The sequence below is a fragment of the Canis aureus genome, chromosome 22 (assembly GCF_053574225.1).
Source record: "Canis aureus isolate CA01 chromosome 22, VMU_Caureus_v.1.0, whole genome shotgun sequence".
NCBI lineage: Eukaryota > Metazoa > Chordata > Mammalia > Carnivora > Canidae > Canis > Canis aureus.
Window position 1 is genome coordinate 29373017 of NC_135632.1, and position 25673 is coordinate 29398689.

General features: G+C 35.7%; 2 protein-coding genes and 1 long non-coding RNA gene across 4 annotated transcripts in view; 2 read left to right on the forward strand and 1 right to left on the reverse strand.

The window, feature by feature from the left end:
- Positions 1-6431, forward strand: part of RAB5A (RAB5A, member RAS oncogene family) — a 28977-nt gene extending 22546 nt beyond the window's left edge. Inside the window, exons 5-6 of the mRNA XM_077865361.1 lie at positions 1281-1374; positions 4999-6431. Of these exons, the coding sequence (XP_077721487.1) occupies positions 1281-1374; positions 4999-5114 (210 nt within the window). The 3' untranslated portion in view covers positions 5115-6431. The remainder of the gene's footprint in view (positions 1-1280; positions 1375-4998) is intronic.
- PP2D1 (protein phosphatase 2C like domain containing 1) lies at positions 5413-24869 on the reverse strand. 2 transcript variants are annotated; one of them, XM_077865360.1, is made up of 4 exons: positions 24663-24869; positions 23231-23358; positions 18139-19214; positions 5413-7420 (listed from the first exon to the last, which is right to left on the reverse strand). In XM_077865360.1, exons 3-4 carry the CDS (start codon positions 19046-19048, stop codon positions 6633-6635), a joined length of 1698 nt encoding a protein of 565 aa, XP_077721486.1. In that variant the 5' UTR covers positions 19049-19214; positions 23231-23358; positions 24663-24869; the 3' UTR covers positions 5413-6632. The 2 variants fall into 2 exon arrangements, with proteins under 2 accessions (XP_077721486.1, XP_077721485.1); XM_077865359.1 differs by lacking the exon at positions 23231-23358.
- On the forward strand, positions 9145-18418 carry LOC144293971 (uncharacterized). The gene is made up of 2 exons (XR_013361323.1): positions 9145-11637; positions 16192-18418. It is a non-coding gene; the product is annotated as an uncharacterized LOC144293971 (long non-coding RNA).
- Positions 24870-25673: the final 804 nt, after the last annotated feature.

A 25673-nucleotide genomic window follows, 5' to 3' on the forward strand; every position in this document is an offset into this window, starting at 1 on the left:
AAAGATTTTGTTGACCTAAATAATTATAAAAGAAGTAATTGTTGACAAATAGTGCAGAAATATATAAAGCAAAAGGTGATTGCCTCCTACCCTAATCCCTCCACCCCATACATATTTTAGTATCCCTTTTTATTTATCTGCCAGTATTTATATCAGCACATATATACATAACCACATATACATATACAGCTTACACATATGTGGTTCTTAAATAGGCCTTCAAAAATAAAGGCTCAAAAAACCCACTTTATATGTTATTTAATATAGCTAACCAAGAATGTTCCCTGCTACAAAATAAAGTACAATTACTTAAAAACAAATGTCTCTAATTTAAACTTTCCCTTTTCTCTTCCTCTTCAACCTCTCAGAGAAGTTTGTTGTGGCATATATATATATATATATATATATATATATATACACACACACACACACACACACATACACACACACACACATACATATATATATACGTACACACACACACATATATAATGAATGATAGGGTAATTCTCTTTGATGATGGCTATGATGGAATACATAGACTGAGAAAGGGAACTAATATTTCTTGCACCTTTAGGTAGTAAGTTGAGCAAGTTGCACCTGTGATTTTATTTAATTCTAGTTATTGTCATGTGGGGTATAATATCTATTCTCTAAGATGGTTATCTCCCCAGCATAGAGTGGGAAGTAAGATTAAGTTATAAGTTACAGTCAAAAGTGGCCTTCTCACATAAGAGTTCAAAGGAACCTCATTTTTTTCATTAAATGGGAAAGATGATTGGTTGCTCTTCACACAACTGTGAGGATCAAAGGCAATAATACATGCAAACTGTAAATCATGACAAAAATGTAGACTAGTAATATAATTTTTAAAGGAATGATTTATGACATACTAAGAATTAAAATATAGCCATTAGATATTTGGATTCCCTTTGACTTCATTGAAAGTAATAAGCATAAATAAAATTTGCCATTGAGATCAAAGAGAATTTTATGTTTAGAATAGACAGTTTTCCAACCTCTGGCACTTACTATTTGAAATCAAATTTAGTGTGAGCCTAGGTGAATCAGAATGGGGATACTGCAGGAAGTTAAGGCAAAAGAACTGAAAAGGTATCCTACAAAAGATTTCTTACCTCTTTTACCTTAATTATTATATATTTGCTAATTCTAGGTAATCAAGTTGGAGTAGTAATGAGGAAGCCTCTTATTCTATAACAAAAATAAGTCAGCTATAGTATGTGCAAAGGATATATATCATATTTTTGTTTTATAAACAGGAAGCACAGTCCTATGCAGATGACAACAGTTTATTATTCATGGAGACATCAGCTAAAACATCGATGAATGTAAATGAAATATTCATGGCAATAGGTAAGTTTTTAAATTTTTTTCCAAGCAGTAGATATAGGCAATAATACTTACACTGTAGCATATTTGGTTTGACTGTCTTCTTTTTAAAAATTCTTACTCTGGGCAACCCCGGTGGCCCAGCAGCTTGGCGCCACCTTTGGCCCAGGCTGTGATCCTGGGGACCTGGGATCAAGACCCACGTCGGGCTCCCTGCATGGAGCCTGCTTCTCCCTCTGCCTGTATCTCTGCCTCTCTCTCTGTGTCTTTCATGAATAAATAAATAAAATCTTTAAAAAAAATTCTTACTTTTTTGGTAAATAATTTTGAGAAGTATTTTTAAAAGTAATCATTTTTTTTTAATGATTCTACTACTATTCTAGATCCTTTCCACCAAGAATTACTTTGTTAGTAATGTTAAATTTGAAAGACTGTTTATTATCTATTAAGTTGTAATACTTTTCAGTTTAAGTCCCTTCTAGGTAAATTGAAAGCCTGGACTTTGCGCTAATAGTTCAAGCAGATGGATTTTCTAAATATTTCAATGAGAAATTTGGATAAATAAGTTTTTGTATTAGATTATCTTTTTTACATGAAAGGAAGATAAGCTCAGAACAATATTTATCAGCATAACATAAAGACATAAAGAGATTACTTTCTCACTGATCAGTAACTATTTTCATCTCTATTTTGCCATGAATAAACACTATTTTTGTTTCTCACATTAGTTTTAAATCACTGATTATTGACAAATATAATGCAAATATTGTAACAAAATTTCAAATTATTGAGGCACAGAAAGACGGAAAATAAAATAACATGCTTCATATTACCTCTGATCATTTAACCTATGCAGTGCTCTTACCTTTTCCCTAAGGTAATTTTATGTGTTAAGATTGTGATTCCACGTTTGTTGATTGTAAGTAATGAAATTGGAACACTAATAAAGAAGCTTCCTATTTTCTGTAACAAAAATAAAAGTATTTCTCTTGATCCTAACCTCCTTTCAACAATCTTAAGGTGAGGATTCTGTGAGAATTGGCTACTTGGGTGGCTTTTGCATTTTACTGTGTCTGCACTATTTATGCACCAAGCACTCTTCTCATTCCAAAATATGTTTATTATATGGCAATGATTATTAACTAGGGTGCCCACAAACTTATCCCCAAATAAGAAATAGTCCTTTTATTGAAGTCATACAAATTAACCAATTAACAGCTGATTCAGAGGCTAAAGAAAATATAGTAAATGCTACAAGTACTGTTAAAATATCTTTCACTAGATGAGAGAGTTTTAATGGTAGCTCATTTAGGCTCATTAGGAAAAAAAATTGCCTGTTGTGTAAAATATTTTACTGAAAAACTCAGGCTTAAAGTTTATTAGGGAAATACTTGTGGAGGATTATATGACAATGTGCTCTTTTTATAAATAGAACACAAAATTACATTCAGAACCACATCTGAAAAGCCAGTAACAGAAATCAAGGGAATAATAGCCTCAAATCAGGCTGAATGAACTTTAAACTTTTCTGATAGTACTAAGATACCACCAGATGGGCATGCTTGCTTATTATTTTTTTAAGTAATCTGCATCTAATGTGGTGCTTGAATATATGACACGGAGATCAAGAGTCACACTGTACTGATTGAGCCAGCCAGGCACCCGCATATGGACTTTATCCTTTTATTTAGATGTGCTGGTAATATATTTTTCCAATCAGAAGATAGCCTACATATTAGAACTTTCAGTTATTTTTCTGAAATTACAATGTTTCTTTCCTTGAAAGAAATACCAAGCATTAAATTGAATTGTGGCCTTTCTAGTTGTTTACCAGATAGGTAACTTAGATCACACAGTACAGTACACTCATTATTTTTACTCTTGATGATTTCCTGTAGAGAATATAGTCATTTAGTAGGAGAAAGTCTACAATAATTTTATAATCTGCTTTCAATTTGATAAGATTTTGCTTACATGACTTCTTTCATTGCACATCTTCATTAACTTCATTTGGATTTTTAGCCTCTTAAGATCCTAATTCAGGGGCAAATGGTAAGCTCCAATTGCCCATATACCAAACAAGTAGTACTAGCTTTACTTTGGTAATATTAAATAAGATATGAGATAGAGATAGAGGGCTGCTTCTGAGACTTCTAAGCTGTATTTTAGTTTATTTTCACACAGTATAAGTTTACCAAATAGAAGCTTAAAAGTTCCTTATTCTAGTTTATTTCCTTCAACCTCGTAATTTCACTCAGATCTAATTACAGAAGACCCATTGAAAAGTAGGTAAAGGGAGAAATGATCTCTTAGTCCAAAATATAAATTATAATAAAGTTTATAAATGTTAGCCTATTCTTTGTCCCTACAAACCTTTGTTTGAAAATGTATTTGACTGGAAATTTGCTACTTCATTACCATTTACCCTTCCATCCTTAGTGCCATTTCCAGAGAAGTAGTCGAAGGTGAAGGCTTTTCTTCCCAAACTTCCATTGCCTAGCCCAGCATCTAGGATTCTAAAGATGATTAATGTTCGTGTGGAATATTACAAAAGATCCAAAGTGCAACTAGACATTTAGATATTGAAGGTGGAGCATGTCCAACTTTTGTGTAACCTGAGCCAATAGTAAGGTAAAGCTAGAATTCACCCATAATAGTCTTCTCCCCAAGGTTGATATAGTGTATCTAGTACACTTACAGTCAGTATTCTCAGAGATAGTTAATATTTAGTGAATCCAGCACATGAAGGATTTTTAAGATTCAAAGCAGACTGTATCTAACAGGTATGTTTTTAAATCAGTGGAATCCAGGCTCCAGCACTCTGTATTAGCTATATAAAGCTTAGTAGAACTAAAACCGTAACTGCTAGTTGAGGGCTTTGTCCAAATGTGACAAGCCAAGATCATCCAGCTCAGGACTGGAAATCATTTTTTGAAGTAGAGACTTCAGAATCAAGTCTTCCTTAGACGAGGCAGAGCTACTAGTGAATCGGATTAGGGTTTTTAATCATCCATAAATGAGGAGCATGGTAGATGTTTGAAGAGTTAAGTATGTGTAAGCCAGAAGAAAATAGATGTGATCTGTCAGAATTTGGGGTGATAATTAGGTAGCATGATAGAGGACCAGTACTGCTGGGGTGACAGTGATGGCATTTGTTGTTTATATCCTGACTTGTTCCAGAAAGTATATGTGGCAGTCCGGAGATCATTGATACAAGCTAAGATTCTTTATAAATAATTGGCTGGCCATCATCTTTATTAACTTAGATTTTCTTTTTCTTTTTTTTTTTTATTAACTTAGATTTTCTTTAAACAATAGAAGTATTAAAGATTATGAAATAAAGTACTACTATTCTGGTATTGCTAACTGAATATATATAAAAAATTAAATATAGTCAACTTAAGTTTTAATTATATATAACTGTTCCCTATCTTACCCTTCCCTTATCCCACTAACCTCACTGAGGACTGACGAATGAAGAGTATTTGGTATTATCTAGTAGATATTTAGTAAGAATATCTAAAAGAATGAACATACAGCTGTGTGATAGTTTGGGTCAACCTAGCTGGAAAAAAAAAGATTAAGCAGATGAAAGTAATTCTAATATGAATCCACTAATTGTGTTTATTTTGATAATTTATCTCTCAGCTAAAAAGTTGCCAAAGAACGAACCACAGAATCCAGGAGCAAATTCTGCCAGAGGAAGAGGAGTAGACCTTACTGAACCCACGCAGCCAACCAGGAGTCAGTGTTGTAGTAACTAAACCTCCAGTTTGAACTTCCTGGAATATTCTTCTGCTTCCTAAATGTTAATGACAGTGGAATTGGAGCATTTAACCAGCCCAGTATGACTTCCAAAAAGAAGAGACTTACGATAGAGTCAAGTTTCTAATACAGAATTATTTTAAGTGTTTTGAACTTAATTTTTAATAACATGCATGTGACCCTCTGACTAATATTTCAGAAGTAGAAGGGGGGAATGAGAGCTGTGTGTGTACGCTTGTTTCCTTGGACGGTTAGGGGAATCATTTCTCATCACCAGGGATAGAGACAAATGATGTAAACCCACAGTTAACCAGCCACTTCTATGTAAAAGATTTGGAACTTATTAATTTGGGCTTTTCAAAAGCATTCTTTTTTTAGAAGGAAGTTCTAAAGATATTTATGCTTAGCTACAGTATTCAGGAAACTGGTAATTTCTCTTAGTATGCATATTTAAAATGTACATTCCACATTTTAACAGATTAGCCACAAGAAAACAGTCCCACATCTTCAGGGAGAAAAACACAAACATTAGTGGCATCTAAATTATAGCCAGTCTTGGTATTTTTAGTGGGTTAAAAAAGGTCAAACGTAACCTCATCTTGTTTTAGGAATATGAAAATTGAATGCATCTTGATAGTGTTCCCTTCAAACACGTGAGCTCTTCAACAGAAATGAAACAAACCAGGTGTCTGTGATTTCTGTTTAATCACTGCTGGCCATTACATAGGTTTTGTTGTTTGGGGGCAGGGAGGGGGCCTTTGTTCCCTTTGGACATAATATAGTCAATGCACTAACAATTATGTACATTCAAACTTGATTATTTTAAATTCAATTTTCAGCTGTACTGTAAATAGAGTACTGCACTGTAGTCTCCATATATGTTTATTACTTTCCTGTAATATTTAAGAGTTGCTTAAAAGTATACAAAATGTACAGTTACTAAAACAGCTAATTTTTCCTTTTCTCTCCCTTTGAAAGGAAGGGGCTTCAGTTGTTCCTACATGGCTAGAACCATAATAAACAATGTACCAGTAATTTGTAACATAACTATTGCAGTATGTTAGTAACAGTCTTGCAGCCTTGTTTTCCAGAGTTCATTTTATTTTGATCAGTTCAGTATATTGCACTAATTGTTTTAGGTATTTTCATTATATGAAATCTACCATGTGTCAGAGATGATTTAATCTATTTAAGTGTTGAACTGCTAGCAGAACTTGTACATTTACAGTAATTCAGAATTAGTAAGGAAAACAGTTCACCAGTGTTTAGTTTTATATTGAGGTGCTCAGGTTGGAATAAAGTGGTATAAAAAGCAAGTACTGGTTTTTCTCTTTCTTGGCATGGAACAGTGAACATATATATATAAATAGTATCATGTAACCTAAAATAATGCTTTTATAGTTTCCTTAATATGTTCTTTAAAATTTGTGTGGTATTGATGTATTATCCTAATATCTGGTTCTTTGAAGAACTGTCTTTACATTTTTGTACTCTTAGATAATCAGAAATTTATCTTTTTATGTCAGAAACTGATACTCACTTCCCTTGAGAAGTATTACCATGACTGTAATGTTGTCTCTGGATCCAGCCACTAAAGCCGCACTTACAAGTTCATGGCTAATATACTTGGCTGCACCTTCATAGAAATTTTTAATGCATGATTCTTTTTCACTTGAATTTTTTGACACATCTACACTGGTTGGTCCATTTCTTTCTTTCTCACTGTATAGATGATGATTAGTCATTTCTGATGGAAATGTTTCTGCATTTTTAGGGTTAGAATATTTTGAATCAAACAAATTTTCTTTTGTATTTATAGTTGGCACACATTCTGTAGATTCAGATTTATACTGAAACAATATATGGATATTACTTTCTGATTTAGTATTGCTTAGTTCATTGATTAGGAAAGGCTCTTTGGATGGTAAAGATTGATTTTGTGTGATACAATAGTAGGTGTCTTTATATACTTGAAACATTGTCATTGCCAGTGCAGTGACTTCCTTTGTATCCAAAACTTCCCAGAGTCCGTTAGTAGCTAAGATAAGGAATTGGCATAAGTCATCGATAGGGACAGAGATAGTTTGAGGTGCTGGGATAATGGATTTTTTCAGTTTGAGATTTCCATGAAATCCAAGTCCTCGTGTGGTTTTTATTTGCCCTTCTAGGAGCCCATATGGTTCATTTGAACTAATTATTGCTCCATTCTTAAGTAATCTTCTTCTTTCAGTTATGTTTCTCGTAGTGTGTTCTTTGGTTATGCAAAAGCCTTTTCCATTTCTGCATAAGACTGCTTGTACATTACCTAGAAGATTATTAGAAAAAATTGATCTTAGAGATTTAGTGACCAATTGTATCAAAGTACGCTTTTAACTTTATTCTGTTTCAGTGCATAAATAGGCCATTTTAAAATATTTTTTACATATGTGAAATATTAATATTGGGTGATTTATGGTCATTAAGATTTGACTGAGAGGTGAGTTTGTCCCTCATTTTTAAGTAACTTAGTGTTCAAAATACTGCACTTAATATTAAAATAACTTAAAACTACAAATAATAAAAAATAACCATCAATTTTTTATGAAACAGCTGAATATTTATACATCCAAGAGTTGAACTTTTTTATGACCAACATATATTCCATAGGGCAGACATTTTTTAAATGTTTAAATAAATGCCTTTTTAATTAAAAACAAGCATTGATTTTTTTTTTTAAGTGGAGTTTGATAGTTTTGTAACTGGTAAAAGTTAAAACCTGAACATATATATAGGTGTGGGTGATGAAAAAAATTAGAATGCCACTGTTAATGTCAGTCTTAATAGTTTCATGTTGTGTGGTTAAAAAGAAATTAAATCGATTAGCCATGTAAAGAAAAATCCATATGTATTATTAATGTGTTAAATGGATAATAGCTAGCCAATATTAAATTAAACCCTTTGATTGAAAACTGAAATCTTAAAAGTTGATTGTAATTTGTTCATGGTTCATATGAACCTGTGATGTGTGCTTCGTTGAAATCTTAAGAAAATCTAAACAGTATTCTGAACAGATTGAGGGATAGTTGTAATACCAAAACTTTCTTTGGTTTATTAAAAAACGATTCACAGAATTTTTTAGTTTATAAGCAATAAGTTTTTCTTGATATGGAGTCATTTATCATTTATAAAAGGATATATAAATTATTCTGAGATGAGGTTAAAGATGTTTGAATATTACAGTGCCTTTGAGAATTAAAATTCCTTGGATCATGCAGAATTTACATTAGAATACTCTGGTTTCAATCATAATACCATACCTGGAATCTGAGTTTTGTTGCTACAGAGGTTCAATTCTATCCCCAGTTTTTGAGGTAAAGAAATTGAGATTTTAGAAGGCTATAGTCTATGCAATTAGTATGGTTGGACCGAAAGAGCTTAAATTAATGAAGAATTAGTTCAGGCATAGACTGAGCCTGTTGGCTCATTTATATAATGGGAATTATAAAAATAATGTGGAAAATGTTTTTAAAACCAGAGACTTGTGTGATAGTCCTGAAAACTACATGACCTCTTTCACTTCTCTGTGGTTTGGTTATTAATATTTTGTATTAGCTTGTCTTTTTTGCTGGTCTTTCTACTTAAACTCTACAGAAAGAAAAAGTAAAATTCTTGACTTTTGCTGAGTTATAAATTATTACTATTCCAGCAAAGCAGCATGGATTGATACTGAACATGCCACCTGGGTAAATCGAATTGTTTTATTAGGAGGACATGTGATTCAATATCTCTTTTAAATTATAAATTTCCTATTAATGTATGTACATACACAAAAAAATAATGTAACCATTGCTTTGAAAACGCAGGAGACATTTGGCTCAGAAGAGTCGAATCCACTGACTTCATAAATGTTTTATTTGCATGTGGCAAGTCAAAGTCCATTCAGCAAAAAGAAAAAGTATTATTCCTCTATTGTGTGATTTGAAAATAATTGTTGTTACAGTGGAATGGTGGTAAACTGGTATTTTTTAGTTGCGTCTACAGAGATTGGTAAGTATATTCTTATGCACTAGGTGCCCTTCCCCGCCCGTCTCCCCCCCCACCCCCCCAATTGCTGTGCTGGACAGGAAATGCCATTTTGGCTTATTTTACTATTGTGAACATCCCTTGGGCTTAGTACAGAACTTTCTTGAAGGGATATTATATCCTTGTTGCACTTTTCACTCTACCATTTACTTGCTGTAAATACTTCTGGTTGACAAAGTTTATCCTGATGAAAAGGGAAATAGTGCTTCCTGAATAATTCACATTCTTTCCTACGAGAATGGTGCATGAAGGAAAAAGTAAAGAAGTACCCGCTATAATCTCAACTATTCATGCATAGCCCAGGAAGTGTAGAGGATACGTAAGATTCAGGCCTTGGAGAGTACTGTTGGAACAAATGAAGAAAGATTGTGCAGAGTTAATAATTGTATTTCCTGGGCCTCAGTGGCATATGCTGTCAGCTGCAAATTGGGTTGTTGAAAGCAGTTGACTACATTAAGCTGAGAGCTAGGAAAGAATAATGAAAAGTCCCAAGGAAAATGGGAAATTGGAGGAAGATTTAAATAACACTGTAAGTTCAAGTGTTTGGAGAATTGAAAGGGGAGAGTAACCTGTCATGACAATTTAAAGATTGTCTTGGGATCCCTGAGTGGCACAGCGGTTTGGCGCCTGCCTTTGGCCCAGGGCACGATCCTGGAGACCCGGGATCGAGTCCCACGTTGGGTTCCCGGTGCATGGAGCCTGCTTCTCCCACTGCCTGTGTCTCTGCCTCTCTCTCTCTCTCTCTCTCTCTCTCTCTGTGTGACTATCATAAATAAATAAAAATTAAAAAAAATAAAATAAAAAAAATAAAGATTGTCTTTAAAGAAAGGTTCCTGTAACATCTGTGAAGGGAATGAGAATAGGCAGTGAGCTGAAGACCCTTAAAAAAGTTTATGTGAATGTGGGCATAAATATTTCAAATTTCTAGACTAAGGTACCAGCTTCAGTTCGGAGAGATTGTGCTCTTCAGCAAACACTATCAGAACAAAGGTGGAACAGGGTTACTGCAAGAGGGTTACAGGGGGATTAGAGAAACTGCTTTGAGATGATACTCAAGCCTTTTCAAGATGGCATGTGTAGTCAGGCAAAAGTGTTCCTTAGGCAGAGAGCAATTATGCAACTGCCTCCTTGCAATTGCTGGGTTACCTTCAATTTAGGAAAATGAAGGGTACTCCTATAAACTTCAAAGTGACCTTAGAATCACAAACAGAATTCTAGATCTGAATGGGCGAAATCATGATTTTTTTCCAGCTATAGCCACTCACTATTGAAAATAATAGGAAATTTTTAAAAAAGAACTGAAGGAAAAGAAGAAAAATTATATGTGGTAGAAGGAAAAGGAAACATACCTAGGATGTAGGAGTGTCCAGAAGTAAAAATGTAGCGCCCAGGAATAAAAAATTACTTTGGAAGAAATAACTTGGGGAAGTGGAAACACTTGGGCTTTAATTCCAATTTTATGTGACCTTCATTTAGTCACTTTATTTCCCTCAATTACAGTTTTCCACCTGCAATGTTATTTTTTGTCAAGGTTATTGTGAAGATTTAAGAAGGTAATTTAATAAGTAGAAATTTGATGAAGGGTTTTTTTTTTACCCCCCTTTGGGTTCCATGAAGGGGAAACCAGAAGAGGCAATCCAAAAAAGAGATGAAGCTATAAATGTTTGATTTCAGACACACTAAAAAAAAAAAAAAAAAAAAAAAAAAAAAAAAAAAAAAAAAAAAAAAAAACTTAATTTTTTAAAAAAGATTTTATTTATTTATTCATGAGAGACATAGAAAAGCAGAGACATTGGCAGAGGGAGAAGCAGGCTCCACGCAGGGAGCCTGATGTGGGACTTGATCCCGGATCCAGGGATCACACCCTGAGTCAAAGGCAGGTGCTCAACTGCTGAGCTACCCAGGCATCCCAAAACTTGTAATTCTTATGTGGTAGATTTATAGGCTTAAAGAAGTAAGGAGCAATAACTTAGATTTTGGGAAATGAAATCGTTATTGGGGAAGGAAAAAGCAACTGAAAAGGAGCATGAACAAATAGGAAATTCAAACATGAATGAGATCTACCTAAATTGGAAGCATACAGACCTGTATATAAATTAGGTCAGGGAAACAACCTATATCCAGTTTGTCTGCAGGACTCATTTTGGCAGAAAAGGCTGAATTTGTTTGTATGCATGGACACCAGGTTTATGACTTCCTACTGATGATCGGCATGAGAGCCTTGCTGATGGGAGCTAGTTTTCATTGAGTATTCAAAAGATACCTTTGTTCGTTTTGTAGGCTATATGAGCATGAAACTCAAATTCACCGTTGTACATCTGGAGCCTAACAATACTTTACATATCAGTAACAACTGTCTATCAAGTATTTGTTGAATGTGTTTTCAGAATCAGATTTGTATATATGAGTTCACCAACATACCCCAAAGAAAGGAGAAAGGGAAGGTAAAGCATGTAAAAGGTAAGTGTTATTTAAGAATATGTTTTTTGTTATTTTTTTACATAAAATAAGGTGATTCTGGAATTGAATTAGGTTTTAAAGAAAAAGGATGGGGCTGGAAGTAATTATCAGAAACTTGTTTTAGTGACCTAGTTTTGTGTCCCATGAGCTCCTTCTACATCCGGAGACCAGTGATAGCTTTACCCAATGCTTTTCTACTATTCACAGTTCCTCAGTTGTTGCCCACATCAAGCCCCTGTCCTCTTCTCATGGTTACCAGGTGATTCCTTTATCTAATCCTTACAACCTCGAGGTAAGGATACCCACATTTTAATACACAAGAAGAATGAAGCTCACCAATTTTATAAGGTATCACTAGTACAAAAGTAGTTTCTGGGGCCTCATTAAAAGGAATTATTAAGAACAAATATGTACTGGAGCACCTGGGTGGCTCAGACTCTTGGTTTCGGCTCAGGTCATGATCTCAGGGTCTAGAGATCAAGCCCCACATCAATCTGCACTCAGCACAGTCTGCTTGAGATTCTCCCTTGATCTTGTCCTCTTTTGTCCTTTCCCCCTACTCCCTACTCTTTCGTGTGTTCTCTCTCATTCTCTAAAACCTAAAAAAAAAAAAAAAAAAAAAAAATTATCTAGACCTAAAGATAGTGGGATAGATACACTAAATTGCTCACTTAAAAATGCCTGTTTACCATTCCAGAAATCCTAGGGGCCTTGAGAATGATCTTAAGAAATCTACTCTGTCTTTGCTCTATGAATGGAGCAAGAAAGCCTGGATGACAGTGCATCTCTTTACAGTTTATTGAATATTTTAAGCCCACTATTGAGACCTACTGCTCAGGGGAAAGATTGAAAATATTACTGGTCATTGACAATGCAATGGTCACCCAAGAGCTCTGATGATGCACAGCAATATTGATGTTTTCATGCCAGCTAACACAGCATCCATCCTGCAGCCCAATGGATCAAGGAGTCATTTTGACTTTCAAGTCATTACTAAGAAATACTTTTATGAGGTTATAGCTACTATAGATAATTTTTCCTCTGATGGGTCTGGGCAGAGTAAGTTGAAACCTCCTGGAAAGGATTCACCATTCTAGATGCCATTAAGAACATTCATGATTCATGGGCAGAGGTCAAAATAACAACATTAACATGAGTTTGGAAGTTGATTCCAACCTTCATGGAGGGTTTCAAGACCAGTGTAGGAAGTAACTGCAAATGTGGAAATTCAAGAGAACTAGTGGAGACAAGCTATGACTGAATTGCTGCAATCATGATAAAACTAATGGGTGACAAGTTGCTTCTTACAGATGAGCAAAGAAAGTGGTCTCTTGAGATGGAATCTAGTCTTGGTGCAGATGCTGTCAAGATCATTGAAATGACGACAAAGGATTTAGATTATCATATAAACTCAGTTGATAAAGCAGTGTCAGGGTTTGAGAGGAATTACTCCCAATTTTGAAAGAAGTCCTACTGTGGGTAAAATATGATCATCACATGCTACAGAGAAATCATTCATGAAAGAAAAACCAAACGATGTAGCAAACTTTGTTGTCTTATTTTAAGAAATTACTATCGCTACCCCAAACCTCAGCAATTGTCACCCTGATGGGCCAGCAGCCATCAATGTCAAGGCAAGACCCTCCACCAGGATCCCTGGGTGGCGCAGCGGTTTAGCGCCTGCCTTTGGCCCAGGGCCCTGGAGACCAGAGATCAAATCCCACATCGGGCTCCCGGTGCATGGAGCCTGCTTCTCCCTCTGCCTATGTCTCTGCCTCAATCTCTCTCTCTCTCTCTCTCTCTGATGACTATCATAAATAAATAAACAATTAATTAAAAAAAAAAGACCCTCCACCAGCAAAAAGGTAACAACTCACTATTGAGACCTCAGATGATTAGCATTTTTTAGCAGTAAAATATTTTTCATTAAGGCATGCTCATTGGCTTTTTAGATAATGTATTCTATACTTAGTAAACTATAGTGTGATCATAACTTACAGGCACTGGGAAACAAAAAAAATTCATTTGACTTGCTTTATCACAATATTTGCTTTATTGTGGTGGTCTGGAACCAAACCCACAATGTCTCCTAGATATGACTATATATAAAGAGACAAGTTTTAAAAAGTCTTGTATAATAAACATATATATACACATATATATAAATACCACATATATAATATGAACCGAATAGTATAAAGTCTGGGAGAGAAGAAATAAAAGTGCTGTTGTAAGGATTTTATTCTGTATACAATATGGTATATCATTTGAAGATAAGCTGAGAAGTTAAAGATGTTTACTATAAACTTCTAAAATAATATAACAAAAAAAATAATATAACAGTTATAGCTAACAACCTAACAAATGAAATAGGAATAAAATCAATTCAAAAGAAGGTAGTAAAAGAGATGATAATATACAATTGTGTATCCACATAGAAAAGAATGAAGTTGGGCCCCTACCCCATGACACATACAAAATTAATTCAAAATGGATCATAGAGGGATCCCTGGGTGGCGCAGCGGTTTGGTGCCTGCCTTTGGCCCAGGGCACGATCCTGGAGACCCTGGATCGAATCCCACGTCGGGCTCCCAGTGCATGGAGCCTGCTTCTCCCTCTGCCTGTGTCTCTGCCTCTCTCTCTCTCTGTGACTATCATAAATAAATAAAAAAATTAAAAAAAAAAATGGATCATAGACCTGAATGTAAGAGAGATAACTAAATCTCTTAGAGCAAAACACTGGTGTAAGTTTTTGTGGCCTTGGATTAGGCAATGGTCTCATCAATTGATACGAAAAGTGCAAGCATCACAACAACAGTTGCTAAATTGGATTTCATTAAAATTAAAGTATTTTTTGCTTCAAAAGATAACGAGAAAAAAAAAAACCATGGAATTAAAATGTTTCCTAATCATCTGATAAGGGACTTGTATCCGGAATATAAAAAGAAATTTGCAACTCAATAGACAAGTAACTTAATGACAAAAGATTTGAGTAGACATTTCTCAAAGGAAGATATTCAAATGACTAATAAGCACTTGAGGTATTCAACATCATGAGTCAACAGAAAAATGCAAGTCAATACCACTTAATAGTGGCTATGAAGGTGGCTAAAGTCAGAAAGACAGCATCGGGAAAATGTGTAAAAATTAAAACCCTCATATATTACTGGCAGGATAGTGAAATGGTGAAGCCATTTTGGAAAATGGGGCAGTGCTTCTAATGGTTAAGTACAGAATTACCTTATGATCCAGCAATTCCACTCCTCGGTATATACCCAAGGTAGTGAAACATGTCCACACAAAAACTTATGCACCATGTCCATGCCTGCATTATTCATAATAGCCAAAAACTAGAAACAACTCAAATGTTTTTCAACGGAATAAATGGAAAAACAACATGTGGCATAACTATACAGTGAAATATTCAGCAATCGAAAGAAGTACTAATGCACGTTAAAATATGGATGAACCTTCAAAAACATATGAAGTGAAAGAAGACAGGCACAAAAGAACACAAGTATATTTATAGGAAGTGCCCAGAATAGGGAAATGTATAGAGACAAAATGTAGATTAGTGATTGCTTAGACCTGAAGAAATGGCAGGTTAGCGACCTGATTGCCAAAGGGTACTGGGTTTCCTTTTAAGAGGACAAAAATGTTCTAGAATTGACTGGTGATGCTTGCACATATCTGTGAATGTACTAAAAACCATGTACACTTTATGTGAGTGAATTGTGTGCTTTTGAATTATATCTCAATAAAGCTATTAAAAATAAAAGCAATGGGGAAAACAAAGGGATCAAATAAGAATCCCTTATATCTATGAAGAACTAGTGTGGTTGATTAGAAATGTAAAATTTGTGGTTTATTTGATGCTAGGGAAAAAGTATAATTACATATTCTGTATGAATACATTTGTTAATGTTTTAATTCTATGAGGATCAATTGAAGTAAAATAGGAGAGCACCAAGAGAAATTATAAAATGCAATATAAATGGGAAGCACTAAGAATAAAAAATCAAGAATGTCACTTTGGAAGTATTTTTTTCTACATGCACAGATTCAACATTTATTCAATGGCTTCATTATTGCACTCATGTTTCATTATAAAGTGAGGTTTTTGTTTTGTTTAATTCCCAAGTTGTGATGACACTGGTATTTCACAGATTTAAATATATTTGTACTGGAAATACAGGAAAAATATAGGTCTTGCTTTATAAAATACAACATGTGCTCTTGAAAAATTTCTGCAAAAAATTTACTCTTTGTAACCCATTTAAATCACTTTTTTTCAGGAGCACTAGTATCATCAATCATGATCTCCTTTTCACAAGTTGGAACTTTTCCCTACATATTTGTTTTTATTAAAATGAAGGATGCCTAAATGAAAACAATTTAACAGAATTATGTAAGCGTGGAAATTAGATCCAACAAATGTTTGACCTGGAGATTAGAACCAGCCAAACAGCAGTGATCCTGGAAGTAGTGAATCATGTAAATTAGACATTTAATGATAGCATCTAGTTATTCACTGTCTCATAATTTTTCCTTTAGTTCTACAGGAACCCTGATGTGTAATGACATTTTCTAGTGGAGGTCCCACGTCCAAGAATATGGGTTGGTTCCCAGAGTGGTATGAAATCTGAAACCTGTGCATGAAGTAGACCTGCTCTAGCCATCTGGAACCTCATTACAAAAAGAATTACAAAAATTCTGAGGAAAGTGGCATTGCACTTGGCTTCTTTATATTGCTTAATCTGGAGTACTCATCTTGAGCTCAGAACCAGAGCTAGATCAGAAACCCGCTGGCTTCAAGGGACCCTGACGTTATAGTGGTCTTTGTGGTTATCTGGTTTTCTCAAATACATGGTCCCACTTGCTGAGGGCCAGCCTCCTTAGGTTTTGGAAGCAATTCCCTTCAGATGCAGCATGATATAGTGGGCTTGAGTTCCAGCTCCAATTCCTATTATCTCTGAGACCTTGAACAAATTATCTCACCTCTCCCAGCTTCCATTTTCTCATCGGGAAAAGTGGGGTAACGACACTTAGATATAGGGGTGAGGGAATAGAACAAATGTGTAAAGAGCCAAACTTGGAGCAAGTAGTAAGTCCTAGAGATCTAATGCACAATATAGAGAATATAGAGAACAATACTGTATTATAATCATCAAGCTTGCCAAGACTAGAATTTAATTGTTTAAACCACTAAAAAAGAAATGATGAGGACACCTGGGTGGCTCAGCGGTTGAGCATCTGACTTCAGCTCAGGTGGTGAATAGAGTCCCACCTTGGGCTCCCTGCATGGAGCCTGCTTCTCCCTCTGCCTGTGTCTCTCTGTCTCTCTGTGTCTCTCATGAATAAATAAATTACAATCTTAAAAAAAAAAAAGAAATGATAATTATGTAACATTGATAGAGGTGCTAGTTATCACCTGAATGGCAATCATATTACAATATATAAATGTATCATAGACATATTTTATACTTTTTAAGATTTTAATATTAAATAAGTGAACACTATTATTAATAACTACACAGGGGCACCCTACTGGTTCAGTCAGTAGACCATGCAATTCTTGATCTCAGGATTGTGAGTTTGAGCCCCACATTAGGGGTAGACTTTACTTAATAATAACTATTCATGAAAGGGATAGTGGAAACCCAATTAAGCATCCCATGGAGCTCAGCTTAACTTTGCTAAGAATGTTTTACGTGTGGGCTTTCCATTTTGTCAAGCTCCTAGGCTAGAACTTTTGCACTAACTGAAAAAATTGCTTCTTGAAATACAATTTTAAAAATACAGCTATAGGGCAGCCCCAGTGGCTCAGTGGTTTAGCGCCGCCTTCAGCCCAGGTGGAAACCCGGGATCGAGTCCATGTTGGGCTCCCTGCATGGAGCCTGCTTCTCCCTCTGCCTGATGATGTCTCTGCCTCTCTGTGTGCCTCTCATGAATAAATAAATAAATACCTTTTTTAAAATACAGCTATATTTTTGGAGAATAGAATATATGCTTATAAACTTGCACAAACTATTTTCTCTAAAAGTAAATGGATGCTACTTGGCCTGTGAGCCCAAGTGATCTATTGAAAATATGTTATTAGAATAGCTGACCAGCTTAAACAACCAGACTTGTAACAATCCTCAAAGAACTTTCCATTTTCCTGAAAAAGGGAAGTATGGGAAATGTTTTTTGTTTCATTAGATCTAAGCAATAAATGCTTTGCCTTTCTCCACAGCTGAACTGCTACCCCATTTAGAAAATAATGTTTTGGTCAAATTATATGTTCCTCCTTGTGAAAAAAAATTACAATTATTTTTGTGGTCTGCAATCTGCATTTAAACTGTGGTTGTTGATCATTTCTTAAATTAGTCAATGGAATTTTGAGGCATTACTAAGTCACTAAATCATAGGTCACTAAATAGTTCTGGAAGCAAGAGAAATTTTGCTGCAAGGAATAAAAAATAAATGTAAGGTGTAATGAGCACCACTCAATGTACATACCAGTGTTTGCAACATGAAGTACTCCAGAAATTATCTGTGGCATCACCTGGGAAGGGGAATTCTTTGGCAAGCCATCATCATTACTGATTCTCCAATTCTTCTTAGTATAGGGTGTTTTAATATTGCCTTCCAATATACAAGTAACTGCAGAACAGCCACTCCATCGAACCCTGGACACTTCATTTCTTCCAAGAAGTAAAAGCCTGTCCATTCTCCAAAATGCTTTTGCAAAGGCTTTGTGTATGTTCTCATACTCACATTTCCCTGTTTTTCTCCTTTTCTTTATGGAGGAAAAAAGTTCTTCTTTGGCTATGTATTCTTCCCTAAATACTGTGAGAAAGGAATTGATTACATTTTGCTCTTCAGAAGTCATATGGTAGGAAGGATCAAATCTGGAAAGCTGATGGAGAAATAAAATTGGGAGTTCCACTGATGTCAGGTTTGCCGCTGAGGCACCATGATGTCCATCAAATAAACCAAAAAAACACACATCAGGTTTTTTGCCAAAATTATCCACCACAGTGAATTTATCATTCATGTCAGCTTTCCATGCAGAATTTCCATCTTCACAAATGGCTACACCTTTAATCAATACATGAGAGATTGTTTGAGAATATATGGAACTCCTGTGAACGTTATCAATCATCTTATAGTATGCTGGTATTTGTTTCTGCCAAAGTAGCTCAAAAGCATAATTAATGCTCTCTAGGATTTTTTCAGTGAATAAAGAAGATGACAATAGTTTAGTGATTATAAACTGTCTCTGAATGGTAATTACTGGGAGCGCTGGTTTCTTTTCACCCATCCATTGAAACTCCAGGGTGGCCAGAGCCATATGTTGCTTTTTATGGAGGAAAGTTTCACGTAGGTCAATTTCATGCTTACATATGGAACAGGGAAATGTAATCATTTGATCACAGGACTGCGGCTTCTCATGGTCTTCAGAGTATTTTGAGTATCTTGATAATCTCGTTTTCTTCCTTCTAAAGTACCTCCTTCTCAGGGAAAGTGGGGTCTCCTGATCTGAATCATGTGTTGATTTTCTCACATTCCATTCCCTTGATTTCCAAAACACTCTGCAAACAGGATAAACGATATTTACATGCCAGGGGTGACACATTGAAAGTCTTTTTTTTTTTTTAATAGATAAATTATTATAGAAAGGAAGAGTGAACATCTGGAGGGAGGGGCAGAAGGAGGGAATCTTCAGGCAGACTCCCCACTGAATGCAGAGCCCAACTCAGGGCTTGATCTCAAGAACCGTGAGATCCTGACTTGAGCTGAAACAAGAGTCTGGTGCCTAACTGACTGAGCCTCCCATGTGCCCCAATACATTGAAAGTCTTTTCAAGCAGGTCTTTACCTTTACAATTTGCTTTAGTTCCTCACAATTTAATGTGGGCCTACCATTGAATATTCTGATGCTGTCATTCCCCAAAAAAACACACAGGAAGTACTAAAAAAAAATGGTGATTGAATTGTGTATCCCTGAATAAAATTAGGCAGACTCTACAAAGTCAACCAGAAATCTAAGAATAAATACTCAAAGAAATCAGCACAAGATCGTATCCCAGGCATGTGAAAGTACATACATGCTTGAGACCTAGGTATTTGATTTAAAATTTGAGCATAATTATTTGTGTACTCCATTTTATCTTGGTGAAGGTACTTTTTTTTTCTACTTAAAAGGTTCACAGGAAAATGAATAGGGCACCTGGGTGGCTCAGTGAGTTAAGCATCCAACTCTTGGTTTTGGCTCCTGTCACAATCTCAGGCTGGTGGGATTGAGCCCTGCATGAGGCTCTGCACTCAGCGCAGAGTCTGGTTGAGATTCTCTCCCACTTCCTCCCCCTCAGCCCCTTCCCCTGCTCATGTGCCCTCTCTAAAATAAACTAATAAAATCTTTAAAAACTACTTTAAAACCTAAAAAATCAATTTAGTAGCTTTAAATGTTTATGACATGTGACAATGTTAACTTCAACTCAGCTTCATGTAAGTTCTATTTAACTTCAACTTAACTCATAGAAGTTGTATTTGATGTGAGTACATTTAATGTGTTAGATGGGCCTACAACAATAAGAATGCCTGAAGCCCATAGGGACTTAAACATTCCAAGCATAAAACAGGTATTCAGAATGCTGATACTTGTTAAAATAAGAAATGAGTCTATTTAGTACTAATGACAAAATAATAGTGATATCTCTGAGCATAAAAGTAATGCATTTCATTTTTAAGTTCAAGACAAAAAGATACAAGCTAGAAAATGTGTTCTTGTTTCCAAAGCCCCACCCTAACTCCCAAATTCCAGCCTTAGTTAATGGCTGTTATCTGTCTTTCCAAATATGTATATATAAGATATATTAGAATATATTAATAATATATTTATTATATGTCAATATATTATAATTATATACATTAAATATAAATATATTATAACCATACGATGACTATTATATTACCTACAGTAATATAATAATATATTAATAATATTAACATTGGTTACATAAACATATTTACATACATAATATATATGTCATCTTTTCTGAGATGTAAATGAGTCATATTTGCATACCATCCTAGAATCTGCCAGTTTTATTCAATACTAAGTCATGGCCTCATACTGAAAGTTTGTATATGGAGACAAAAAACAATATACTATGAACAATGTAGAGTTTGGATTTAAAAAAACTGTCTTCAAAAAAAAAGTCTGTCTTCACTTACAAATTAAGCTTCTCTGAGCATCTGCTTTCTTATCTGTAAGTAAGTAGGATTATTTATAGCATCAAATGAAGATAAATGGTGAAGCAATTGGCAACAGGGGCCACTTAAAAAGTGCCTGCTCTGGGATCCCTGGGTGGCGCAGCGGTTTAGCGCCTGCCTTTGGCCCAGGGCGCAATCCTGGAGACCCGGGATGGAATCCCACGTCAGGCTCCTGGTGCATGGAGCCTGCTTCTCCCTCTGCCTGTGTCTCTGCCTCTCTCTCTCTCTCTCTCTCTGTGTGACTATCATAAATAAATAAAAATTTAAAAAAAAAAGTGCCTGCTCCTTTTACCCTAAGCAAAAAGGATGCTGAGAACTGTACCAAATGGAAACATATCACATGTAGACATGAAATTATAACACTTATGGGAAAATATATTCTATATAAAACTAATTAAAGAAAAAAATCAGTAAATCAATGGGAAAGGTTTTTTTTTTTAGGTAATCTTTACACCCAATATGGGACTTGAATTTATAATCCTGAGATCAAGAATTGCATGCCAGCCAGGAGCTGGGAGAGGATTTTTTCCATAGCAGTATCTGAATCAGTGTTTCAGAATTGAGATATGTGTATTTATTAATATGTTGTGGTAAATTGTATATATCATTGCATCCCTACAATTGTTAGTATAACAAATAATAAAGTGGATATATAAAATCAGACACAATTTAGGAGTGCCTAGCTAAGTTGGAGGAGCATGGGACTCTTGATCTTGAAGTAATGAGTTCAAGCCCCATGCTGGATGTAGAGATTACTTAAATAAATAAGTAAGGACTTAAAAAAATGGAACACAATTATGAGTAACGCATGTAAATTAAAAATGAATGCATAAGTAAAGTAATACAATGGCTATAAAAATAGGCAAATATCTTTAAGATTTTTCCCAGTAGAATTTTCATCCTATATGCTATACTATTTCTAGGGAGGAAAATTTTCTGTGGTAAATGATGAATAAGATGGTGTACCATGTGATTGGCAAAAGGCTTTAGCAACCTTCGTATATGGTTTACACGTGGCAATACGATTAAAAATTAAGCAAAGCTCTGAAAAGTTTGACATGTTTGCTGCTTTCCTCATTTGTATTTAATTCCTTAAAGGGCATAACTGTAGTGAATATAGCTACCCATTCCTATTGTAAAATTTTATTTACAAATTTCCACTTCATAAATGCTTCTAAAACTATTAGCATATTGGTAGGCCTTCTTGGCTTTGCCTCAACAACAAATTTTTGTGTTTTTTTTAACAGAAAAACTTAAAAGTACACAAAAATAGAAGAGTATAATGAGCCCTCATATGCCCATCATCAGCTTCAACCATTATCAACATTTTTCCATTCTTGTTTCATCTTTGTCTTCAGCCATTTTATTTTTTTATTACATTCTATTTATTTTTACTGGAATATTTAAAATGAAATACCAAAATTATATCAATTTCACTGATAAATACTTCAGTCTCATCAACAAATTTAATCAGCATCCATTCACTTCTTCAATATCTACAAAAGGCTAACTACTGTGCATAATGCTGAAGCAGCACACACAGAGAAGGCTGGAGGCTTTGAGGGGAGGAGTTTGCAGAGCCTCATATGCTCATACAAAGAATTAAACAGGTCAGATGAGGCCCAGGACAGTGCCCACACAGGGACTTAACCCCTTATCTAGATAGGAGTGGCATCATGACACCTGAGAAGCCTACTTCAAAAACTCACAGTTGAAAGATCAAAAAGAGGGTCCCAGGCAAATCCAAGGGAATGACTGGTTAGCAGGAAGAAAGAGGAAGAAGACCAGCAAAGGAAATGGAGGGGCAAGCAGAGAAGTAGGGGGAGAAATGAGTACTGGCAAAGCTATTAAGCTCTTCTTGCCAAAATGTTTAACAAATATTTTTATTTGCTATTATTTGATCATGTTCATGTAAAGGTTGCAGTTTTCCTGAGGCTTGATGAACTGCTGGGACAATATTTAAGGCACCCTGCTACTGTGATTCAACTTACAGTCGATCCTTTATACCAGAAGTTTATGTTTCTCTATATAGAGAACAGCCATAATACAGTTCTCTCTCACAGGGAGCCATTCTTAGAATGTAATGTGTTATTCATTCATTCAACAAATACTTGAGTCTCTGTAATATGCTAGGTACTGTTTAATTTGCTGGGAATACAGCAGTGACCAAAACAGGCATGGTCTGTGATGAAGTTTATATTCTGAAATGAAGGCAATAAATAAAAGAAACATGTAAACATATAATACCAGATGGAGTAAGTACTAAAATGAAAAATATAATGGAATAAGAGTATAGACAGGTGCCTGGGTGGCTCAGTCAGTTAAGTGTTCACCTTCAGCTCAGGTCATGATCCTGGAGTCCTGGGATCAAGCCCTGCATCAGGCTCCCTTCTCAGCAGGGAGCCTGCTTCTCCCTCTCTCTCCTCCTGCTGCTCCTGATGCTTGTGTGCATACACTCACTCTGTCAAATAAATAAATAAATACAATCTTAAAAAAAAATAAGAGTATAGAGAAGGATTGAAGCCCTCCTTTGTACAGGGTAGTCAGAAGAATATATCATTTCCCCATGTACATAGTCTAACAGGAAGCCAAGATTTCATCTGATAACTAAGAAAGTGGAGGAAAAAGAATACTGCAGATAAAATTGTTCATTGACTTACAGATGGCAACAGACACATGAAAAAATGCTCATCAGGGAAATGCAAATCAAAACCACAATGAGATAGATATCACCTCACACCTGTCAGAATGGCTAAAAATCAAAAACACAAGAAACAAGCGTTGGCAAGGATGTGAAGAAATAGGAACACTTGTGCACTGTTGGTGGGAATGTGAACTGGTATAGCCTCTGTGGAAAACAGTATGGAGATTCCTCAAAAATTAAAAATATGGGGATCCCTGGGTGGCTCAGCAGTTTAGCACCTGCCTTTGTCCCGGGGCATGATCCTGGACCAGGGCATGAGTCCTGCGTTGGGCTCCTTGCATGGAGCCTGCTTCTTCCTCTGCTTGTGTCTCTGCCTCTCTCTCTCTCTCTCTCTCTCTCTCTTTCTCTGTGACTATCATAAATAAATAAAAATTTAAAAAAAAGAAGAGGTGGTATATATACACATAGTGGAATATTATCCAGCCATAGAAAAGAATGAAATCTTGCTATTTGTATCAACATAGATGGATCTGGAGAGTATAATGGTAAGTGAAGTAAGTCAGAGAGAGCTGACATTTCACTTATATGTGGAATTTAAGATACAAAGCAAATGAAGAAAGGGGAAAGAAAGAGACAAACCAAAAAAACAGACTCTTAACTATAGAGAACAAATTGACGGTTACCAGAGGGGTGGTGGGTGGGAGGATGGGGGAAACAGGTGAAGCAGATTAAGAGCACATTTATCATGATGAGCTCTGAGTAATGCATAGAATTGTTTAATCACTGGGGCACCTGGGTGCAGTTGGTTAAGCATCTGACTCTTGATTTCAGCTTAGGTCACCATCTCGGGGTCATGAGATCAAGCCCTGTTTCAGGCTCTGTGCTCATTGCATTGTCTGCTGGAGATTCTCTCTCCCTCTCCCTCCCCCTCTCCTTCTGCCCCTCCCCCCATTCACTTTCTCTTTCTCTCTCAAATACATAAGTCTTTACCAAAAAAAAAAAAAAAAGATTTGTTGAATCACTATATTGTACACCTGAAACGAATGTAACACTGTATGTTAATTACACTGGAATTTTAAAAAAATGTTCTTTGTCATGCAATAGAAATAAGGAAAATTTACCTGAAAGCACTATTAATTTCTGTGCTCATTTGGAATCTTTACGTTCCTTTTTCCTCTCTTTACCACCTTTCCCCAGCCTCTGTTCCTCCAAGTTTGGATATTGATGGTGATGGATGTAACGGAGGTGGTTACGATGGTGGTGGTAGTGGTGGCGGCAGTGGTGGTGGTCCCACCGATGTAATGGTACACCCCTTTGTGTGGAATGTTTACTACATCACCTGGAACCTCAGTCAGAACTCTCTCTAGGATTCTGAAGGACTATGAAGCAGTAAGGGCACAAACTGTGGTAACAAATTGTGCTTGAAATTTCTGAAAGAAGAATCATTCGTTAAATATACAGTCTTGTGCCTGCATGATAGGATTACAAAATAAGAGGAGTGACTATCAAGTAAGGTTTTTTAATTATAAATCATGGTACTTTCAAAATACTGATTCCAGAAGGCTGGCCTTAATATACAGACCATACACTCAGAGGTAAAGTATCTCAGGCCATCTCTCGAGGATGCTTTCTCCCACCTGCCCCGTAGGGTCTGTCCATTCCATCTCACTGCCCCGGGTCACTGCCTGAGTTATAGATCTTGGTTGAACTGTCTGTTGTCTCTTGAGACTGGTTTGACTCCTGCCAATACTTTTTGTTCCTAGGTTCGTAATCCAAAGTTGCATTCCTCCCTCTCACCCCAGGATGGATTAGAACTAGAGTTCCAGAGCAATTTATTTGCACAGGACAACTGCTTACTGAACATTTCCACGGGGATGTATTATAGTCAACTCAAAGTTAACATGACCAAAATGGAACCCACTACATTTCCTCTAGAATCTCCCACCATTAACTTGGTTAATGGAAATTGTTTTGCAGAATCCCTTTCCTTGTGTGGTTCCAGGTTAGACTTGGCCAAGAAAGGAATTTTGTGGTACCATATCTGAATGCCGTCATGGTTCGGCATGACCTGTAGATGCAGAGGTGCCTGGCAGGTTCCAGCTTGTCATTGTTTTATTTTGCCTCCAGCTCTT

Excerpts from the sequence above, each read along its gene's own strand:
- PP2D1 (XM_077865359.1), bottom strand. The coding sequence starts at position 24,691 with ATGAGCACAGAAATTAATAGTGCTTTCAG. Across the intron at positions 19,215-24,662 it reads GAAATTAATAGTGCTTTCAG|AGTGTTTTGGAAATCAAGGG; the intron begins GTAAATTTTCCT and ends TCCTGTTTGCAG. Across the intron at positions 7,421-18,138 it reads ACTTCATGTTGCAAACACTG|GTAATGTACAAGCAGTCTTA; the intron begins GTATGTACATTG and ends ATAATCTTCTAG.